This window comes from Aspergillus pseudoviridinutans (genome assembly GCF_018340605.1).
Source record: "Aspergillus pseudoviridinutans IFM 55266 DNA, scaffold_4, whole genome shotgun sequence".
In the NCBI taxonomy this organism is placed as follows: Eukaryota; Fungi; Ascomycota; class Eurotiomycetes; order Eurotiales; family Aspergillaceae; genus Aspergillus; species Aspergillus pseudoviridinutans.
In genome coordinates, this window is record NW_025091284.1 from 1,671,648 (window position 1) to 1,685,918 (window position 14,271).

Consider the following 14,271-nt stretch of genomic DNA (forward strand, 5'->3'; position numbering starts at 1 on the left):
AACACAAGTAATACAGCATTCAAGTATACCGTTGGTGAATATATTGAATTAATCCCTGGCTACCTAGGCGCAGAAGATCTACACAGTAATTATAGAGGGCGGGGTGAGCGCATATCTATACTATCCGGGATTTGCAATGGTGGCTGTGGTTCTGAAAGAGTAGACCATCCATCGTGCTTAGCTGTACCCTGCATGTTGTTCCACAGGTAATTTAGTTCGACCAAACATATAGCCTGTTATTTTAGATGCTTATAAATAGCAATTTATTTTTCTAGCTAAAGAGGATGCGGCCCTGTCCGGGACACATGTGCTACCACTGATCCACTGTGGAGTTCTTCCTAGTTTATATACGTGTTTTTTCCTGTCTGTTTCCACTCTTCATCTCATTTTGACACAAGACACTTGATCATGGCTTCCAAAGTTGTCCTCATCACTGGTGCCAATCGCGGAATTGGCAAGGGGATCTTGGAGCTGTACCTGAAGAAGCCAGGCCATACTGTTATCGCCGCCAACCGTGATCCAAGCCACCCAACTTCTCAGGCTCTAGCCGATCTTCCACGAGCTGAGGGCACCACATTGGTAATTGCCAAGATCGACGCCACCTCTCCTACTGACCCTGCAGCTGCCGTGAAGGAGCTTGCTGCCAAGGGAGTCAATCACATTGATATTCTTATCTCCAATGCTGCTATCTCCCTCTCTTGGCCTACGGTCGCCGAGGTCAAGGTCGAGGATATTCAGAAGCATATCGACGTGAACGTCTACGGCTTCATCTATCTATATCAAGCCTTCTGGAGTCTTCTGAAGCAGGCCACGGATGCTAAGTGGGTGACTATTGGGTCAAGCTCGGCATGTCTCACGGTAAGCTTTGCAGTCTACTGTGAGAGATCTGACAGAGATCTATCTAGCTAAACCCATAATTTAGTAAAAGAACCCTACGTCCTAGGATATAAATTATATGCAATTGACTTGTTCCGCTTCTTGTAGGGACTCTATCCTTTTGAAGAATGCCGCCTACGCCCCGACCAAGGCAGTTCAACACTGGTACACCAAGGCCATCTCCGCTGAAGACCCCTGGCTAACCGCATTTGCTGTTGACCCCKGGTGAGTATTTGTGGAAATAATCATCAAGCTGGTGACTAATCGGATTTGCTGGTGTAGCTGGGTGCAGACGGACATTGGTAACCGTGGCGCAGCTGTTTTCGGTTTCGAGAAGGCTGCGATGACTGTCGAAGAGAGTGCTACAGGTGTGGTCAACGTGATCGATTCGTCTACTCGCGAAACCCACAGCGGAAAGTTGTTCAAGTGTGATGGCGATGAAAGGCTGTGGTAAAGGGGAAGGACAGCTCAGTCGGTGGGTTTCCTATTGTGTTCTTGCCTCCCATAGAAGCCAATCCATACACGATGTACACTGCATAACAATTGTCCTACCCCCTAACATGAGGATTGACAATCCCAAACTAGTGGTCCTTCGAAATGCAGCAGTACATGCATGTGTTCTAGCAGTGGTCCCATAGCAAGTGTATGTGGCCACCCAAATCTTGCTACCGCACCATTCTCATCTCACCAGAGACATAATCCAATTATATGTCCTTGAAGAGTTTAAAGTTATTCGGTAACTGATCAAGCAGTCCTCAGTTGCAATATAATACTGAGCGGATATACATGAGCTTGCGCCGCCGCCTGAGGCCCTGATAGCAAGCTGACCAAGTTAGTAGTTGACCAAAACTTATGTGCTAAGAATTCTAAAGCACAGGCGTCAATAAAAGAAGATACTAAATATGTTAGTCGCTATTGGTCCAGACGAGTTCTTGCAAAATCACCGCCATACCTGTCAGATTGCTCTGTGCAGTTTGTGGCTGCCTGAGCAAACACTGCGTGGCTGGTCCAGATTTTGTCATTCCGCTCTTGAGGATCTGTCCACGATAAACCAGCCGACTGGAAGAGATCGAGAGATCAAGTGGGGAGAGATACCTGGCCATCCGGTGACGTCCGGACGAATTGTCAATCGAGGCGCTTGAAGCGGCGGTTTTGTTGGTGGTGGGGTTCACGCTCCGATGCCTCAAATGGACCTTTGCAGATTGTAGACTGTATCCAAAAGACGTTGATGGGGCATTTCTAGGAGATATCGTATACTTTTATGCCACTGGGACCGGTTAATTGTCATTTGAGTCCCTAATTTGCTTCAACTTTTCTCTTCTTTTCTGGTGGGGTTTTCTAGACTGTCAAGTGGGCTTCATCTGGCTGCCATAATACTTTATATCCGTCGAATCGTATCAATAGGGAGGACTCTGTTTATAATGACGTTAGTTGCTCCTCCGTCATATGTAAATTCATTGGTTTTCTACTTGATATTCTTACCATAGCTATGGGCTAAGCTCTGTCATCTAAGGAGCTTTCGGTATCCTGCGTCTTTTCCACATAGTCGTTCTTGAATATGACTGGTGGTATAATGTCTACGATTGGCCACCGCCTTGAAACAAGGAGCATCGACTTTTGGATTCGGAGCAAGGTCTGAGCTCTATATTCTGAATTCTCCGACTGATATTAGTCGTCAGGTATAACCAAGATACTACACCGTGATCTGCCTTTGTTCAGCCAGGAACCTCTCCATGACCTCTTCCTCCAGATACAATGCCACATCCATCCCTTTATCATCAACCCCCGATTCCATAACCTGCACCTCCCCATCTAACTTCGGCAAAACGGCATGCACATACTGCGGACGGTTCCCATCACCCACAAAGTCCACTTCGTATACTTTCAGTCGCAGCCAGGAGGTTACAAGGACATGTCGGGACCCCAAGAACGCCTGCCACAGCCGCTGCGGGGAGATCTCGTATGCGGCGTCATGAAGCATCGCGCTGATCTTCTCCGGTGTGAATAGGGCCACTGTCTCTCGGATTCGGCTGGCAATGGTTCCGATGGATGCAGCGCAAAGGCCCTTTCCTGATGCGCCCACGTGAGCGAGGAAGAGCGGTGATCCGAGGAAGGTGTCAGGTAGAGGAGGAGAGACGCGTGTTCGAGCGCCGATAGAGAGATCTAGGAAGACGGAATCGGGGCGATCGGCGAGATTCCTGGCGCGGTTGATGGAGATCCAGAGGTGAGCTAGTAATGCGTCGAGTCGAGAGATATCCCCTCGGCCGTCCGCCAACGCTTTCTGTTTGATATCTGCCAGCTGATCCCCTGAGAAATAAATCTGCGTATAGCGAATTGGTTTGGACAGGTCCCACGTTGACCATGGTGCAGATGTCGACGGAGAGAGTTCAATGCCGTCCAGTACCTCATGGGAAGGCATCGAGTTCAGCGTACTGGGCACCATTACCTTCGGATATCCCGTATCGTCCGTCTTCCACCAGTCGAACCGGTGCAGTGGCAGTTCACGCGCTGCCGCAATCAGTCCAGGATCCGGCGCTGGGCCGTCGATATCCCCTGCAGCATGGGCATCTAAGAGCGCTGGATTAAAGACCGGAGCCCCCATTAATGCATCTGTGTACTCTGAACCAAGCGCCGCTCTACTTGCAGCCGCCCACTGATGCACAAACACCATCAACGTCTGAGCATCAGCCAGGACATGCGCCATTCGGATTCCAATTACGTATGCGCCGTCCTTCAGTAGGGTGATTTGCACCTGCATACCGGGTAACCCCTGGTATTCGCGCAGATCATGCAATGCCAATGGCTCTTCACTCAAGAAACCTCTCTGCGGGAAGTTATCCCCGTCCCAAGTTCTCGCGCTAGCTCGTTCAATGGCTGAAGGTACTAGCGATCCGATCGATACGTCATCTCGTTTGATGACACGCCACTCAACTCCAGGGTCATTAGGCGTCCCGTAAACTATTATGGGCCGGTTGAAGCGCTCGCCGTGAAGGCCGCTCTGCCGAGCTGGGGCCCATTGCAGCTGACCGGCCCATTGGGGGTAATCGGATAGTGTTTGCACAAAGGAGGATTGGAGACGATCACTGAATTCCCTTTCTGTGACGTTCTGGGGGAAACTATCGAATAGCCAGATTGCGCCTGCTGGGGCAAATCGGGCAACGGTAGCATCGAGGATGGATAAAGGAGTACATATGGGTGAAGAGGGGAGAGAATGAGGAAAAAGACGAGTTCTGTACAGTTCCATCTTTTCTCTATTTGATGGTCTCTTGGAGTTTCTGAATTTACTTGATATATGGACCATTCGCTAATAGCTAAGGCTCTTCTGACTCGACCACTAGAAACGTGTCAAGATGAGCCAGCATGAGTCAAGAATACGAACAGTCCAACCAAATCCTGGTCCTTTGCCTACATAGCTTAAGCTTTTTACGGAATTATCAAACCAATAACATCGACAAGAATCATTCTTAGCGCTTTATTCAAAGTCTATACGTGTCCACTGACTCGGAGTGACGATCGATCCAACATCAGCCGTTCATGGCGTTGATTACTGGACGACGGAGGAGATAACGGCACGCCTGAGAGCGGGGTCGTGTTGTAGATAGTGCGGTCTGATAGTCTTCTCTATGGATGGAATAATCCTATCTTAGCCACGCCATCAGTTGCTTACGGCTGTAAGGCGTGCCATTCGTTGACGTGTCCGTCTATATCCGCTAACCCCAGCTCAAGTGGATCGTGGGGTATATAAACAACAACCATCCGCTTAACAGGTGTAGTAGTAATAGCAATAGCATTCGCTACTATAAACCCCATAGTCAAAATCATCAATATGCTTGACTCATCAACTGTCTGGTTCAGTACGTAACCCTCCCAATACACTAACCATCAACTAACATCACAGTCACCGGCTGCTCCTCTGGCTTGGGAAAATCCCTTGCAAGCCTCGTCCACAGCGCCGGCCATCGGCTCGTGGCCACAGCTCGCAACGTGGACTCCCTCTCCTACCTCCCCGATGACTCCAATGTGCTCAAACTCGCTCTGGACGTCACCTCAAAAGCAGCCATCCTCGAAACCCTGTCCGCCACCGTGGCCAAATTCGGCCGCCTCGACGTGGTGGTCAACAATGCCGGCTACGCCCTCATGGGCGATACAGAAGCCATTCCCGAGTCCGACGCGCGCCTCCTACTCGACACCATCTTCTGGGGCCCTGCATTCATCTCCCAGGAGGCCGTGCGCATCTTCCGCGAGGTCAACCCGGCCGGGACGGGCGGGACCATCGTGCAGATCTCCTCGATTGGAGGATACGTGGCGTTTCCCGGCAGTGCGTTTTACCAGGCTGGGAAATTCGCCTTGGGTGGGTTCACGGAGGCCTTTGCTAAGGAAATGAACCCCGAGTGGCGCATTCGGTTCTTGATTGTCGCGCCGGGCGGCATTAAGACCAATTTTGGGAGCAATGGGAAGTATATTCCTAGGCATCCGGCGTATGATACACCTGACGGCCCGCTGAATCGGGTGTTGGCGTATATGAGGAATCCGGCGATGTTGGAGTCGTTCTCGAAGGCGGATAAGTGCGCCAAGGCGCTCTTTGATGTGCTTGTTGGGCAGGATGAGAGGAAGCTGCCGAGGAAATTACTTCTGGGACCCGAAACAATCCCAATGTTGGAGGCTGAGATGAAAAAGTCTCAGGAGGAGATGGAGGCGTGGAGGGATGTGACGGTCAGCCCCTCGTCATCGGGTGGTGCGAAGGATGTGCCAATTGTTTGATCTCGCGGTGTCATGTTAGGCCTGGTCATGCATTTACCGTAGTAGTCTATGAGTTCAACTACAGATTCCAGTAAATGTAGGGGAGGGCGAAAGCGATAGTATATGACTCGATCTCGATCCATTTTGATACTTAAGAGATGGCAGCTGCGAGGATGCCATTTACACACTAGACGCATGATGAACATCCAAAAAAAAACTTCCTCTCTAAGTTCTCACCAATCCGAGGTCGAACTGTTATGTTTCGAGTCAATCAATTCATGTCCAGGTCTCCAGGAACAAAATGGATTGGACATCCTTCGAAACGGACGCCATCACCTGCGAACCCTAAAACGCCTCGATATCCCCTCCGCGTTGGAATGTAAGAACCGTCGCAGCAAGCGAGGGTACACAGGCGATACGATACAGAGACCTTGAGGCAAGTGCTAAGCATGCACCCTAGCCAACTTCAGTTCGTCATCCACATTCGCCTTTCCTTTTCCCGCAGTGCTCGAACAATGGTCCTGTGCTGGTTCTGTTGAGCCCACTCGAGTAGTGTTCTTCCATCATCTTCGTGCACCCTGGAGAAGGCGACAAGATAGTCATCCTTGAGAATGAGAAGTTTTATTAGTTTTTGATCTCCAAGGGCGTTGAGATAAGTAATGATAAAGTCGACCAGCCAATATGGGTCCAGTGATGCTGTAGTAACATCTTTGTGGCGGAGAAATTTCTCCATGCAAGTTTCAAAAGGCCGCCTGTCCGGGAATGGGAGAGAGTTTGATAAACAGTCGCTGAGCTCTTTCATCGCAATTGCTAGCGCAGTGTCGCCGTTCCAGTTTCTGGAGTTCAGATCGATCCCGTCAAGGACTAATAGCAGATCAACAAGGGCGATATCACCATTAACAACTGCCCTGTCCAGTACGGTTAGACCCTCCGAGTCCCTATTGTTAGGATCAATTTGTGCCTTTTCGAGTACAGTCTTCGCCAGTGAAATGTTTTCGGATTTGGCGACGGCGGAGAGCAGCGTTTGTCTTTTCCCACTGCTGATGGGCTGGCTTTGGTCAAGGAGCATTTCTGATAGAAAACAATTGCCATTCTCAAGKGCGTTGCACAGTGCCTTTTGCAGTTTCTTTTTCCCTTGGATAGTCGGAATCGTAGCATCGTGGGCGATTAGCAGCTTCAAAGTCTCATCCGTCCCGGTCTTCCTCCACCCATGTGTCATAGCCCACCACAACGGCGTTCGTCCGCCTTTATCTTTGGAATTTACGTTGACCTTGCCCGTCGAGAGAAGTAGGCCGATGAACTCAATCTGCTTGTGCTCTGCGGCAATTGAGAGCGTTGTGCGGCCCGTGTCGGTTCGTGCTTCAGGCTCAAAGCCATCCGCGAACAACATCTTCATGATCCCTGCTTGGCCGTGTTCTGCAACGAAGAATAAGATTCCAGAGCGATCAAGTTCTCCCGGGAGCTTTCCCACCCCTTTTGACCATAGCAATTTGAAGATCTCTTCGTATCCGTACTGAGCGCTGAACCGATACAGCTGCATGAGATCCGGGTCCGTATCATAATTCACAGATGTCGCAGGGTGCTCAAGAAGTGCCTGTACGGTCCGCCGATGCTTCAATCTGACCTTCTCAGGGGCCCAAGAGATTCGCCCGCAAAGAACCTCTACTGCAGCTAAGAGAGCCGTACTGTGATAAATATTATCCCTCACATTAACATCAACCGAGGGATTTGAGAGCAGTGTTCTGACAACGAACACATGACTCCTTCCCGCTGCTAGACGGAGTGGTGTGCGGCCACTGTTGTCCGGGCAGTTGACATCCACCTGGGGACATTTCAGCAGAATCTTAACAATGTCGTTGAAACATTCATAGGCAGCATATGCAAGGGCTGTTTGTCCTTCGTCGTTCCTGACATTCGGATCCACCTCGTATCTGGTCAAGAGAAACCGCACGATTTTGGGTGAGCGATTGATCACAGCCTTCAGCAAAAGTGGAATTCCTTCGGAATCTTCCGCAGCCTTGATATCAGCACCATCCTGCAAAAGAAGGGTCTTCATCGCAAGCACTGAGTCGTACTCAGCGGCCCGGCAAAGTAGTGCTGGCCATGGTGTTGGTGCGCCAGCCCCGAGAGATTTCCGTAGTGTGCCGATCACATTATGCTCAACAGCCCAGAACAAAGCTCTACTTTGTCCTCGTCTCGGGTCCCGTCGGTAAAGTTCGAAGTTGAAGACCGTGTAGAGAGGAGAACAGGTGCGGGTGAGAGCATTCAGATCCCAGTCGTAAAGGTGCGAAGCTATCTCGTACAGCACATCAAGGGGGAGGCTGAGGAGTGACATGGTTGCAGATCCCACTCTGCTCACCAAGACGTTCCAAACTGAAATTTGAGTAATTCGTGTTTTGGTGCTATCAAGGTAGGTTGTGTTTTATGTAGAATGCTTAAGGATAGTTAGGGATGCAGGTGTAAGATACTGGATTGATATCTTTGGTGTTGATACTAAACATCTGTGGGAGATGAAGCGAGATAGTTGTTTACACTTATTCACTGCTCTAGTAATTCCCTAAAGGGAAGTGCATTAGAGTAGTACTAGCAAAGGTGAGCGTAAAGTGAACGAATATTGTCACTTCACTAATCTTAGAACAGTCCAGCAAACTGTCATTATCCGTTAATGGATATCCATTATCTTTAAGGTTTCTCTTAGTACAGGATCCCTAAATAAGAATCGGATCACGTAAGGTGCAGCAAAAGGCTTCTACTCAGTAATACCGTCAGTAGGACTATCACTCGCCTTCCCCGAAGTAGCCTTGTCAAATACACTGAACTGAAGCGTTCAACGAGATATCAAGATCCTGTAAGCTGGTCATAGTGCATCTCAATCTCGTCAAGCCGGTAACATGCTGCTGCGATGACTGGAAAGCTCCTGGCAGTCCCTTCTTAGCTGGGGGCTGCCATTCTTCAGCTTGTTGGCAAGGTTGACTTATACTTCCGGTCAGTGAAGATTGCTGGTGCTCACTGGTCTGTGGCAATGAATATAAACAAGATGAAATAGCTAATCTGCTAGATAGTCGCCAACATTAAAGTCGACATCTCGAAGTGTTGCCGGAGAGTACATCATCTACGCTAGATCACCCGTCGCATATTTTGAATCTGACTCGTTGTTATCCACAGTCATCTTGCTGCTCTTCGCGATGGCACAACAATTAGCTATCTGTAATGGGCGTTTTACAGCACAGTTAACAAAGTAATAGTGACTGTTTTTGTGTCCTTGTTACTCGCTATACCTAGGCGGTTCGCCCTTTGGAGGACTACACCAGACCGTCTTTGCAGCCCACGAATGCTCTCTTGCTCAGTACTCGAATTTAGTGCCTCGCAAACACCTGGCTTTATGAAGAACAAGGCAGCATGGGACACTCTCGCTTTAAAGGCTCCCAGAGTCTACGGTTTAATTTTCTATTGAGTATCCTGTTGTGGCGGCTGCTTTGCACACGATGAGTGGTTTAGTCGCTAACGAGCTTCTCGCATTCAGAGATCGAACACCTGTCACTGAGGCGTAACGGTAGATACTAATCCTGCAAAACTATGCTTGGTTCCGCGTTACTACATACATCAATTGGTTTGATCTTCATCACTGGCGCGGACGGAAATCCCACCGCAATATGCAACCGTGTCTTTCAACCGCTCTCACCTGCGACTTTCTTCAACATATCCACAGCAAGTCCATAAGTCTCGTCTCGAGCCTGAACGCAAGCTTCATCCTTGTTCTTCTTGTCAAATGCATGACCGCACTCTTTCATCCTCCGAATAACCACATTTCTACCGCTTGCTACGCCTTCCGCCTCGGCCTTTTTCGCCAAGTCCTCCGCTTCGAGCGCCGACGAGTCCAACTCCGCTGTTACAACCAGCATATTGGCAGGATACTTGGACGTATCGGCATACGCTGGCGAGATCCTCGGATCCCGCGGATCCATGTTCCCTATGTATGCCTCCCGAAAAATCCGAGTCCAGAACGCCGAGCGCGGCTTCGCATTCGGGGCTGGGGCCTTCCTCATGCTCGGGTCCCTGGCAAGATCCGTCGCCGGGTAGAACGCAATGACGGACTGGAAGGTGCCACGAGGGAACAGCGTCGGGACGACGAGCGCGAGGGTGCCGCCTGATGAGAACCCGGACACGGAAACTTGCGAGGTCTGGTACTCTTCCGGCCGGTCAAGCACGTATTTGACCGCGTCCTCGACGTCGTGGACAGCTGCGGGAAACGGATGCTCCGGTGCGAGTCGATACTCGACGTCCAGGACGACGTAGCCGGAGGTCGTGGCGATGAACCGACAGAAACCGTCGTCGGCGCCATAGAGGGGAACTGCGAGGCCAGAGCCGTAAAAGTTGATCAAGACTGGATGCGGGCCCTTGTTGCCTGCGTACTTCTCCAATGGCTTGTAAACATTCGCTTTGATAGTGCGTCTGTTATCGCGTGATGGAATTCTCAGCACGGAATCAGGACGAGGTCTCGGGGGCGAGGCAAGCAGTTTGACGATGAGCCGGTAGAAGGAGACTAGGAGCTTGAGGCGCAGATAGCGCACGAAGGCGGATAGGGTGGCCATCGAGGTTGGATGGCTGCAACTGCATTCCAACAGGTCGTGGACTTCTATTGCGGGTGGAAATGCAGCGGTCTTGAGCAGGCAGCCTCCACCCGTCCCAGGCGGAGTTTGCTTTGCTATATAAGCACCAGTGTCTCGTATGCAATTTACTTAAATTGGCTGAAGCTTTATTAAGTACCAAGTAGATACAACATGCTTCGTATTCTCGTCAATGATGGCTGGGCAATCGTAAAATGACTCACAACTGGATGACCTGCTGTACCCCCCGAAAGCCTGCGGCGGACTATTTATAAACTTTTACCATGCTTACCTCCCTCCACACTGCTGCCGCTGCTGCCCCACACACCACCTGCCTAGGGCCTATCCAGGATGCTTATATATAATATATAGTAACTATAGTCATTTTAATCTATATCTAAAATATCGATTCAATGTCTAGGGGGTTGAATAGGTGGTGGTTGTCGAAGGTCAATATATATATATAGCCACCACTTCCAGCTAACCCCTTTCAGAGATGATTATTCCCTCTTGTCTCTACAATCACTAGATATTAACTATTTATATAGTATTAATATTGAATAACTACAGCACTATAGCATCTATATTGATTCATATCCCTACTACATGGCATTCGATGTCGATACTAGATGATATCCGATATCAATACTATATGGCATTTAGTATCCCTAGTATATGGTGTACATGCTATTCATGGTTATTGTGGAAATAGTGGCTATAGGTAACACAAGCAGGTGGCAGTAAAAAAATTGTTTTGGCCGATTTGTACTTTCAGTCCGCCGAGGATACTTCTGCTTGCCACCTGTACTTCTGTACCATGAAATTATCCAACTGTTCCAGGGCCAGAAGTAATATGGCGAAAAGTGATAAGTTATACAGACCCTTCTCGGGAGATTACGCCATGGTCCGACTTCGAGTTCGACTCATCGTCCTTTCCAAGCGGATGTGCGCGTCTTCCTGTTCAGCCTGGTTGAGGTGCTCCCCGGGCAACAGAATAGCCTTGTCAATCGCGACAGGCAATCCACGGTGCCGGCCACGCAGCATCACCGCGCAGAGAACCACCTTGCTCAAGGTATGCCAGCCCCCGGAAAAACTATACAATTGATCCGGTAGGCCCGTGCTGATTCCGACAGTGCCGTATGCACTGACGGTCTCGAAGATAATGTTAAAGGCGGAATATGTCACCGGGTCGCGGGTGAAACTACCCGCCTCCACAATACAGATAATGATGATGGCCAGGGCAATCCACCAGAGGTCATAGGCCAGTTGCGCCCGCAGCTGATGTTGAACAAAGTAAAGCCGACCGGAGGGCGTCTTTCCGGGTAGGTTTTTCTCCTGGCCGTCCGGATCCTGCGACTCCGATGGTAGATCATCAGCGTAGATCCCCAGGCTGCGCTCCTCATAGACGTTGGAGTTGCGCATGGTGATGACCACGGGATACACGGAAATGTACATCATAATCACGTATATGACCTGCATACCCAGCTGAAGGGCGGAAATGTTGACCACATAGAAGCCGCCGTTGCGCACACAGAGGGCCTGGAAAAGTCCGTCGAGGATTCGGGAGCCGAGCGGAATCGTGTCGACCGCGGGATTGTCAATCTCCCTGGTTTTAGTACAATTCTTTGCGCTGGGCACTCAGAACTCACATCTAGAACCTCGAACGCCACCCAGTCAATCCCGTTGAGTAGGACCACGGAGAAGAGCAACCACCAGGTATGTGGTGAAGGAAAGAGATTGGTGTAGCATCGACGGGGATGGTCCAACAGGAAACGCAGAGTGTCACGGGACTCTTGAAAGTAGGGATGCTTGGGCAGGAGGCGGAACATCGCGTACAGGATCCATCGTAGAAATATCGGGTAGCTGGAAGCTCCTCAGTATGTCATCACGATGGGGTTTGGGATTTCGAGGAGTGACTGTACCAGGTATTGCCCGCCAGGATCAATAGGCCCATGGTTATGAGCATGAACGTTGATGATCGAAAGGGCACCTGCCAACTAACGTCAGTGTATTGAAGATCCGGACGGACTATCCTGGCCTCACCATGTTGGCGTCMACAAGACTCATGCCGGAGTTGTTGAACGCGGAAATCGCAAAAAAGAAACCGGCCCACCTGGAGAAAGCAATCAATTCGAGCTCGAAACAGAAAAAGAAGCAGGGGGTCATAATCCTTAAGGGGAAAAAGGCACATAGATAAATTGGGGTATTCACCATGGATCCAGGCCATTCGTCTCCGTCACTGTGCTTTTGTTACGGGCCACATAAGCCGCCACTGCCAGCCCTCCAAGAAACTGCCAGGCCACAAAGTAAATAGGCACAATGATGGTCAGCAGGCACACGGCTCGGTATTCCACACCGCCGAGTTTGTCGCGTTCCTCCTCGGTCAACGTAGGAAAGGTAGAATTCCGTCCGACTTGGCGTAGGAACGCCAAAGTTTCATGAATGGAGGAGTCTGGATGCTCTCTGCGCCAGGGCCCATGATCTGACAAGTCGGACGGCTGTCTGTAGTTCGTATAGGGCGGGAGAAGACTCGGTCGAGGATACCTACTCGATGACCGTTCGCGAGGAAGTTGAACATCAGACGCGAAGGCAAGGTGGGAGTATTCCTCGCGATTATTGACGTTCGCAGAGCTAGGAACGGAGTTGACGGAAGACTTCCGATCCAAGCTACTAGGTTGCTCCTCCTCGCGATTACTGGGGTTCGCAGAACCAGGGGGAGAGTTGGCTGAAGGCTTCCGATTCAAGAGAGCAGGTTTCTCCTCCGCGCTCTCTGTAGATGATTGCCGTTGTTCGACTCCAGCAGCTGTCTCTACAGGCAGATCAGCAACTCCACCACCTGGCTGTCTGGGTGAGTAGCTGGAAGGTTGACCGGACACAACATTGCGGTCAGGTGCCTGGGTGGTACCAGCTGGCACAGATCGCAGACTTAGACTGTCCGAGGTAGTCCCTCGTCGACGAAACGACCGCGACAGGGAAAGGCTGGGGAATATTTGCAGTGACGTAGTCCTCCTCTGCAAGCGTTGCTCTCGGATGATGTCGCCGAACCGCCGTTCAAATGCACGCCTGCGTGTCAAGAGGACGGCGATGGACACCCAGATCTACAACAGGAGTTGGCTGACACTCTTGCACTGGCTGGTGCAGTAGGGAGTAAGTGTCTTGAGCTTACCGCGGAGCCAAGTATGATTAAGAAAAATAGCCAGAGCTGCTGAAAGGTGCTCAGGGTCGACAGATTCACTGTGTTGAGGCCTGCCAGCGTCATAGCACTGACGGCGAGATACAGTGCATCAATGTAACGGAGACTACCGAAGGGTTGCGCGGCGCCCCAGAGAATGAAGGAGCTGATCAGACAGGTACCTATAAAATAGGCATAGTGGAGGGTAAGAAATCGCAGTCGCGGACGGAGTCTCCTGATTAAGCTATGTATTCGACCCATTTCAAGGAGAACCTGGAGACTATTGTGGTGAGGATAATGGAATATGCATCATGAGGTATTAACACTGTAATGACCAATCAGCAGCCGCAGTAGCAAACCATGATATAGCCTTAAACGACGAGGAACCGACCTTCCCATTCTCAAATACTTATGAAAGTTGGGCTATCAAGTAGAGACTCTGCATGGCTTGCTGTTGCCTGTGGACAGTGATGTCAGTCACATGATGCCCCGTGTGGGCAGGTGATCCGCTGCCTTTTATGCTGCCTTAGGCATCTACGCCCCAGTGGATGATCACGTGGTAACAGCCCTGCCCAAGATAAGCTGACAACCTGCCTCATTGCCCTATGTACGTACACTCTCTGGTCAGCTTCAAGCCTTATCAGAGTGAGTTACCCTTTGATGATACCAGTAGAGGAGCTACAGGTCACGGAAATTTTCCAACTACCATCTTGCATCTACGTGTGACCACTCTCCTCTTCTCATTCAATGAGTTCAGCGTCATTAGCAGGATGATGCGCATTTTCTGCTACAAGGCCCAGAAGGGGCTAATTAGCAAGAGTTTGGGATTGTCGTTCTTTATCAGAGTGAGGTGGAAGGAGTTTATCTCGCTGCTCT

General features: G+C 50.3%; 6 protein-coding genes across 6 annotated transcripts; 2 read left to right on the plus strand and 4 right to left on the minus strand.

Moving 5' to 3' along the window:
• Positions 1 to 408: 408 nt before the first annotated feature.
• On the plus strand, positions 409 to 1,330 carry Asppvi_006011 (uncharacterized protein; the record flags this gene model as incomplete). The annotated part of the gene is made up of 3 exons (XM_043301919.1): positions 409 to 858; positions 1,004 to 1,101; positions 1,159 to 1,330. 3 exons carry the CDS (start codon positions 409 to 411, stop codon positions 1,328 to 1,330), a joined length of 720 nt encoding a protein of 239 aa, XP_043157854.1.
• Positions 1,331 to 2,569: 1,239 nt separating this feature from the next.
• Asppvi_006012 (transferase family protein) lies at positions 2,570 to 4,120 on the minus strand (the record flags this gene model as incomplete). The annotated part of the gene is made up of 1 exon (XM_043301920.1): positions 2,570 to 4,120. One exon carries the CDS (start codon positions 4,118 to 4,120, stop codon positions 2,570 to 2,572), a length of 1,551 nt encoding a protein of 516 aa, XP_043157855.1.
• A 582-nt stretch (positions 4,121 to 4,702) lies between these two features.
• On the plus strand, positions 4,703 to 5,637 carry Asppvi_006013 (uncharacterized protein; the record flags this gene model as incomplete). Its single annotated transcript, XM_043301921.1, has 2 exons — positions 4,703 to 4,730; positions 4,775 to 5,637. 2 exons carry the CDS (start codon positions 4,703 to 4,705, stop codon positions 5,635 to 5,637), a joined length of 891 nt encoding a protein of 296 aa, XP_043157856.1.
• Positions 5,638 to 6,082: 445 nt separating this feature from the next.
• Asppvi_006014 (ankyrin repeat domain-containing protein) lies at positions 6,083 to 7,951 on the minus strand (the record flags this gene model as incomplete). Its single annotated transcript, XM_043301922.1, has 1 exon — positions 6,083 to 7,951. One exon carries the CDS (start codon positions 7,949 to 7,951, stop codon positions 6,083 to 6,085), a length of 1,869 nt encoding a protein of 622 aa, XP_043157857.1.
• A 1,333-nt stretch (positions 7,952 to 9,284) lies between these two features.
• Asppvi_006015 (putative carboxylesterase) lies at positions 9,285 to 10,208 on the minus strand (the record flags this gene model as incomplete). The annotated part of the gene is made up of 1 exon (XM_043301923.1): positions 9,285 to 10,208. One exon carries the CDS (start codon positions 10,206 to 10,208, stop codon positions 9,285 to 9,287), a length of 924 nt encoding a protein of 307 aa, XP_043157858.1.
• Positions 10,209 to 11,117: 909 nt separating this feature from the next.
• Asppvi_006016 (uncharacterized protein) lies at positions 11,118 to 13,482 on the minus strand (the record flags this gene model as incomplete). Its single annotated transcript, XM_043301924.1, has 6 exons — positions 11,118 to 11,825; positions 11,873 to 12,086; positions 12,141 to 12,213; positions 12,287 to 12,336; positions 12,435 to 13,321; positions 13,390 to 13,482. 6 exons carry the CDS (start codon positions 13,480 to 13,482, stop codon positions 11,118 to 11,120), a joined length of 2,025 nt encoding a protein of 674 aa, XP_043157859.1.
• Positions 13,483 to 14,271: the final 789 nt, after the last annotated feature.